Genomic DNA, 8068 nt, shown 5'->3' with positions numbered 1-8068 from the left:
TTTAATTAGTATCAATATGATTTGATAATGAAACAAAATATAAGAAAAGCACATTGGCCCACTTACTTCACTCCTTGATCGAAGATTCAACGACACGTTTTTAACTTTGACTGAAGCTGAACAAAATCATTAGTTGCATAAACAAATATAAGATTGTAGAAGTATCTTATATTTGTTTATGCATACATACATACATACAAATGTAGAATAAACTACCCTCAGGAATTTTAATTGTATTCGGAAACTGTAATGAGAACTTAAAGAAATTATCACCACGTTCCTCGACATCTTCAGCAAACGAGTGGCAGCGAGTACATCTATAAGACTCAACGCCTCATCTCAATGGGCCAACAACAATGTGGGGCACTCCATCATTTTGAACATCATTGGTTCTAAACCAAAGTACATACAAATTGTAAAAAAAACTTCCAGGTATCCATTCCATCCAGGGCCCTTATTATGAATTACGAAACGAACGGCAGAAAAAACGAAAATCGAAGAAACGAAAGTCATGGTGAAGATCGATTATAAGATACGAAAATAGAAAGCAAAAAAAGTTGCCAGGCAAAAACGAAAAATGATAATTTTTTAAAGGAGCAACTAACTTCACTCCTATTAACAAATGTCAAAATATAAATAAAGTCGAGGAAGTTTCAAAAATAAATGTAATTTGCATAAATTCTATAAAATGTTTTTTCACTGCGACTATTTTCTTGAAAGCGAAGATGAATCCCAAACTAACGAAGAAGAGGAAATGCGTATAAAAAGAAGAGTTTTAAGAGATTCATCGAACCCAATGAGCCTTCCAAGTTCAACATAAGTAAAGTGAAATCCTTTCCATCTAGTATTAAAAAAAAACTCCTTAAATATTTGCCAGGTTCAAGTTTCTTTATCGTTTGAACAAGGACGCATTCAAATATGTATTAGAAGAGATCGATCCTCACCTTCCAAGTTTCAAATCTACATACATACCAAATGTATTGAAATTGAAGGTTAGAAATAACTTATTTGTATGTTTTTGACAATTTTATTTATTATTTACTCACATTTTTTTGCGCACTTAACAAAACAAAAACCAATCAAACAAAAACAAAAAAATAAATGACATTTGACATCTACCCCCAAAACGAAAGCTGAACGAGAGCTGAAGGCACTCGTAAATAAAAATACGAGTATCGTCATTTTTACGATTCTCGTTTTTCTTAATCGCAATTTGACGATTTAGTGCCACTACAATCGTTTTTTCTAATCGCAATTTAACTAATAAGCGTTATTTTGAACGAGTTTCGTTTTTCATAATAACCCCCCAGAGGTGAATCATCAGGTCCTCTAACCCCTTACGGGGCATATGGCTTCAACAAAACGTCTCCATCCTTCTCGATCTGCAGCTAGATACCTTAACTGTGGCCACGGCTTTCTCTGGGAGTTAGCTTCCGATAGCACTATAGATTTCCATGTTGTTCTTGGTCTTCCAACCCGCCGTGACCCCTGAGGATTCCATTCAAAGGACTGCTTCGGAATATCATCGTTTGGTTTCCTCAGTGTGTGACCAATCCATTGCCACTTGCGCTTTCTGATGTCGATGTCCAAGCGCCTCTGACCTGTCCTACGCCACAATTCCTGGTTAGATATTGTTTGTGGCCAGCGAATTTTAAGGATGTGACGCAGACAGCGGTTCACAAAAGCCTGCGATTTTCTCGAGATGGTGGCCGAGACTTTCCATGTTTCACAAGCATATAATAGCACGGATTTCACATTGGATTCGAAGAATCTCAGTTTAGTGCGTAAGGAGCCTTGACTGGATTTCCAAATTTGGGACAGAGCACAAAGGCAACGCGAGCTTTATTTATTCTGCTTTTTACGTCCAGATCCGTGCCACAATTTGCTGATACAATACTTCCGATGTAATTAAATTGATCGACCTTTTCAACATGTCATGCAGAATAATACGATTTTGTGTTGGGGGACCTGTTAGCATTATTTTTATCTTTTTGCTATTTATTTTAAGACCGCACGATTTTCCTTTCACCCGTAAAGTTTGACAAATCTCGTTCAGCCCATTGATGTTATTTGCCATGAGACATATATCGTCGGCATAGTCTAAATGGCTAAGCATTTCAAACGTTCTCCATCGAATACCTTGCCTCTCAGTTGTACCGACGCTGGCCGTCAGAACATCATCTATAAGAATTGGTGATAAAACATCCCCTTGTCTCACACCCTGACGCACTTCGAAAGAGTCGGATAGCTGCCCATTATGCAACACGAAACACCTTGCATTGTTGTAGGACTCCTTTATAATGGCAACAAATTTTGGCGGAATTCCTCCCAAGAAGTGATCTCCATATACATTCTCGGTTAACTCGGTCAAAGGCCTTCTCAAAATCTACACACATGAGGTTTAGCGGTGTTAGAAACTCTGCAGACTGCTCAAGAACAATGCGTAAGGTGTTGATATGGTCAACGCACGACCGACCGCTGTGGAAGCCAGCCTAATTCCTCTTGAGTGTAGTCTCAATTCTAGCCTTTATCCGTTCGAGGATTAAAGTTGTCCTTAGCTTTGGGAAAACGGACAAAACGGTAATACCACGCCAATTGTTGCAGTTCTTTAGAATACCTTTTTTTGGCACCTTAATAATAACTCCATACTTCCATTCCCTGGGATAGGTTTCGTTTTCCCAAACACTTTGTATAAGCGGATGCAAGATACTAGCTGCTGTGGCGGGATCAGCTTTCAGGAATTCCGCTCGTACTCCGTCAAGCCCAGCTGCTTTGCATCTATCCTCACCCTCCTGTGACGTCTCAAACAACGATAGACCATCTTGTGTGCAATCCGATACTCGTTCCGCAATTCAGCCTTTCGTTTAGCGTCTGTCTCGGCGTTTATTTGCAGCTTCAACGATTACCGAAGATAGATTTTTTCCCAGGTGTCTTGGGATATCCAAGAGTCACTAACTCTCGTACGCCTAGGTACAGTGTCGGATTTAGCCTCCATAAAAACACTTAATTTCACTCCACATCTAGTCAACATCTGAGTCAACACTCACATTTAATGACGAAGCTCTATAGTTAAGGGTGTTGATATAGCTACGACTTATGTTGGGATCACTTAAAGCATTCGTATTGAATTTTTGATTTCTTGCTGCATTCTGCGATTGTCTTAATACAGCCGTGGTTTTTAATTTGAGACTCATGACAACCAAATGGTGGTAGCTTCCCACATCGGCCTTTCCTTATATTTCGGACATCACACATATACATCCTCCATCGCTGTTGAATCATGATGTGATCAATTTGATTTTCGGTATGACCATCTGGGTGCAGCTATGTTGCTTTGTTGCACGTCTTATGTTTAAATTCAGTCACACCAATTACAAGACGATTTGCGTTACAGAAGTCGACAAGCTGTCACCATTTTCATTACGTGACCCCAAGCTATTTTTTCCCGTAACTCGTTCAGACCGTAATAATTGTCTGCACCGACTTGGGCGTTGAGGTCTCCCATGACGATTATGATATCGGCTCTCGGATCACAGCTGTAAACTGAGTTAATGGAAAGACAAAAACTCCTGGATGACAAAAGCATTCATTTTTAATGTAGGGAGTTGGTAGTGGTGTGTACTCAGAAAAGCTTAACCTAAGCATCTCATTCCGCCTCCCTAATCATTGTAGCGTCTTCCAAGCGGAAATTTTACCGATCAATGAGGTTCTCTCCTGGCTAAGGGAAAACGTGACATCAACTTCTGATATCCGCATCTTCTCTGACAGTCAGGCTGCTATTAAATCTCTTGACGGTGTCTCAACCAAATCTCAAACGGCCCTCAATTGCCAATCGTCTCTTATGGAGATGACGCAGCAATTTAACATTCATCTCTGTTGTAGAGCCGATGAACTCGCTAAAAATGGAACCGTCATACCTATACCGATAGCTACATGTAAACTTCTGCTAAAAGAAACAGCTTTTGCGATAGCAAACTCTAGGTGGCACAATTTGCCAACATGCGCAGCCACAAAACTCATATGGCCTTCACTGGAACTAAAGCGCTCTAAGGACTTTTTATCTCAAAGCAGACTTCATATTAGCTGCCTAATATTTAGGTGTCCTTACGGGACACTGTCTTATAGCCAGACACGCAATACGACCTCAAATGACTTCTGCAGCAGCTGCTCTTTCACTAAGACGCAAACTTCATCTGGGAGACTACTTTTTTGATAATCTCAGTGAACTAGCTAAAAAGGATATCAAATATTTTCTTCGCTTTATAAAAAGCTCGAAATGATTCGACTAATAAGAAGTAATTCTCTAGATTCATGTAGTTTCACAATGGGCCTTTTCTTTTGGCCTAAGTGTGTGGATTCTGAATCCGCAGCCACTTAAACCTAACCTTAGGTTTACCACGCATTTGGAAATAGATTTTTTCCCATGTTCGCAAATATCTTTAAGATTTTACCAAACTTCGACTACAGATACAACCATAGTTCCTTTTCTGCTCTTGGACCAATCTAAAGCTTGCTGATTTTATATCGTTGAATGGAGACGACAGCTTTAATCCGCCGTGAACTTGGGATCACATTTTACATTCTTCACTGTTGATCCACCTGTCAATTAACACCAACAGGGATGCAGTGAGCACAGTTTGCTCCCAAACTTGCATTTCACTACCAACAACAGCAAGACAGAACCCTCTGGCGTAGCAAACATCGCCCATAACATTTTTATGAGTTTTCCGGTGACCACGCTTTATGCAATCTGAAGCGAAAAGTTCGGTGTGAGTACTAAATTGAACTCGTTCAATATTTATCCTAATCCGAGTATTCAAAAATGTATCATATCTAGTGTAGACTCCAGTTTAGTTAAGCCTCTTATCCAAACGCTTGTTAGAACAACGGAGCAGTAAATAATGTCGACAAGTTTCGGATTCTGTTGTAAACATGGTGCAATTAAATGACATGCCCTAGATCGCGTCAAAAATGTAGGCTTCCAAACACGATTGTTTGCAACAATAACCGTAATAATGACAGCACCCAATGATTGCAACAATTGCATTGGCCAACGCATCGAAAACTAGACAAGTTTAATGATTGTGTTAGAATAAATAACAAAAAATGGCGTAACTCCGCCTTAGCTTTTAAGAAAATTCAAAATAAGTCCTTTCCTTATAATTTCTGCCAAGTCAATAAAAAGAAACAAATTACTTTACTAAGAAATGCTTTATTTCGTGTAAAAATTGTTCGGAAACAAGATCACTGCGTTTCCACGTGTTTAGAAGTTTCCATCACCACCCCAGGATGTCTTGACGTTATCGTCAGCCCAATCCTCAACACCAACAGTAGCAGAAGAAGCAATAGCTGTTTCAGCAGCAACAACCTCATCGGCCCAGTTGTTGGTTTCCTCAACTGGAATGTCAATGACTTCATCAACCTTAGCTGGAGCTGGCAACAACTCCTTGGCTGCGGCTTCCTCCTTCTCTGTCTCCTCTGGGTCACGGTAGAAGAACAGATCTACAACAACTCCCCATTCGGATTGGCGTGAGATGGTTCCACGCAGACGGAGGACTTCACGGGCCAAGAACCACCACATCAAACCAATGGAGTGTGGGGACTTGGTGTTGCATGGGATTGCGATATCAACATAACGCAATGGACTGTCAGTGTTGCAGAAAGCAATGACAGGGATGTTGACATACGAAGCTTCAATGATTGGCTGGTGGTCAGTTGATGGATCGGTGACAACCAACAGACGAGGCTCGCGGAAAGCGGCTTGGATCTGATTGGTGAATGCACCGGGGGTGAAACGTCCAGCAATTGGTACGGTGTCGGTGTACTTGGCGAACTTGAGGACAGCACGCTGACCCAAGGGACGAGATGAGATAACGTAGACCTGTAACAAGAAATGTTTGGAATGTTTAGTTAAGATGTTCAAAGAACGAAATAAATCTCGCAGAAGCATGTTTGTAAAATCAGTGAGAAGTTTGTAATCATTAAATTTCAGACCCGAAAGATTAGTAGATAACTCATCATTTAGAATCGATTAATCAGTTTTTTTTTGTTAAAAGGGAAAAAGATGAACTTACGTCTTGTGGGTACTCGATGGCAGCAATAGCACGAGCAGCCAACATCAGCTTCTCCCAGGTTTTGCCCAAGTTGATGATGTTAACACCATCGGGACGACGCTTGAAGACGTATTGCTCCATTTGGTAGTTAACATTCTCACTACCTAAATGGGTGGTTGCGGCCAACATCTTGGTGACATCTTCCTCTTTAAGGGATAAAATATCCAAACCTCCCGACATTGTAACGTTTATTAAGAGTTACGAGAACCTAGAAAAGAAAAAATTGAAGAAAATGTTAGATATTAGAATATTTTTTAACCTACGCAATAAGCAAGCGAGCACGTGGCACACATTTTGTTTTAATTTTAAAGCTCTTCTACGGTCTTTTTTGTTTGTTAAACTTGGGAATTTAAATTATTAAACACTTCAAAAAGACTCAGTAGTTAGAACTACTTTATTTAAATCGATGATTTAAAATTTAAGTTTTGTGAAAGTATTTTTCAAGAAACTGAAAACTTACGTTGTGTATGCCACTGGGAGCTAGATTAAAATGGCAGAGCGGCAATTTTGTCACATCGAGTTGGGTCCATTTTTCGTTAAGTTCGATGAAAAATGTACTAGAAGAAAGGAAGTAGAATTCTTAAGGGCGGAAATGGAATGAATACAATAATGCTATGGTGAGATGACATGTAGCTAACTTAAGGCAGAACACCATTTACTGAAAAACATTAGGGTGATGCATATTCTCAAAAATGTTTGACAATTTCAGTTGAATGATGCGAATTTGAAAATGTGAAATCTGCAGGCTTGAAAAATAATGCTTTTTTATTTCCATTGATGTTCCGAGTAGGTCTGCACTAGTCAAAATTCAAATGGGATGTGATGTTTGACAGCAGTTTTGATCATATTCTGCCGTTAAAATGATTATTAGCGTATTCTGATGCTAATAACTATTAAATGTGATGCAAGAAAATTGTACAGTGTTTACTCAAACGTATTTATATTAACATTTATTAATATTCTCTAGCTATCACTTTATTGTTAAAATAAGGAAAACAAATTGTAAATATTATTTTTGAATACTGTGAACGAAATAAAATAATTAAATGCCAAAAGAAATCATCTCTTGCAAAGAAAAGTAAGCAATATGAGAAGTACATTTTTAAATTAATAGCATTTAAAAAACTTAAGGTTGGTCCAACATGGAATTCAACACTCATTTCCAACAAATTTTATGAAAAGTATTTTGAAGTGGAAAATTTTGTTAAATGAAAGTGAACATTATAAAAGTTTTCAACTTTATGTGAAAGTGATTTTTTACTATTTTCAGCAAGAAAGTCTTTGAGTGAGGGTGTTCAAGCAAAGAGATTTTATTTTTCGAGAAAGACCTTCCTACCGAAATATATTATATGACAAATGAATGGTTTGGCACTAGTTTTTGACATTTTTATTCGGTGAGAAATGTCAAAAATGATATTTAAATACCTCCGCAGCCTAATTATCGGATTCTGTAATAGATGTGACTACTTTTTGCCTGACATGGGCATTAACACACTTTAAAATTTATATTAGTCAAATGCAGGATTTAATTTGTTCTGCTAATGTTTGTTTTACATCTTTGATTTTGTTTTTATTTTAAAGCTTTTGGAATTGTCATAATAATGACAAAAATAGCTGTGTTCCAGACCTAGTTTCAAACAGTTTTAGACTGAAACTTTTAGTTATTTTTAGTCCGAAGTCGTTCCACACTTCAAAAGTTTTCAATTCTATCAAAAGAGAGCGCTCAAGAGAGAGAGATTTAGTCCGAGGGATTTCTTCTGGCTACTTCTGGGCTGGCTGTCAAATTTGATTTGAAGTTCAAGGCAAGCAATGACAGAATAAAGAAAAAAACGTGTGTGGCCAATTGACTAAGGGTTGCCAAAGTAATTCTTTTTAGTATTTTCATTTAAGTTTTGATAAATATGAATTTTGTTCATATTTTCTAATTAATTAAATCATTTTCATAAAATTTATAT

The 8068-nt window shown here is 38.1% G+C and overlaps 1 protein-coding gene across 1 annotated transcript; it reads right to left on the bottom strand.

Moving 5' to 3' along the window:
- Positions 1–5192: 5192 nt before the first annotated feature.
- LOC129947236 (40S ribosomal protein SA) lies at positions 5193–6665 on the bottom strand. The gene is made up of 3 exons (XM_056057732.1): positions 6574–6665; positions 6075–6321; positions 5193–5881 (listed from the first exon to the last, which is right to left on the bottom strand). The coding sequence occupies exons 2-3, from the start codon at positions 6291–6293 to the stop codon at positions 5264–5266; spliced, it is 837 nt and encodes a 278-aa protein (XP_055913707.1). The 5' UTR covers positions 6294–6321; positions 6574–6665; the 3' UTR covers positions 5193–5263.
- Between the last annotated feature and the right edge of the window lie 1403 nt (positions 6666–8068).

This window comes from Eupeodes corollae, chromosome 2 (genome assembly GCF_945859685.1).
Source record: "Eupeodes corollae chromosome 2, idEupCoro1.1, whole genome shotgun sequence".
In the NCBI taxonomy this organism is placed as follows: Eukaryota; Metazoa; Arthropoda; class Insecta; order Diptera; family Syrphidae; genus Eupeodes; species Eupeodes corollae.
This window is presented reverse-complemented; position numbering and strand designations above follow the sequence as displayed.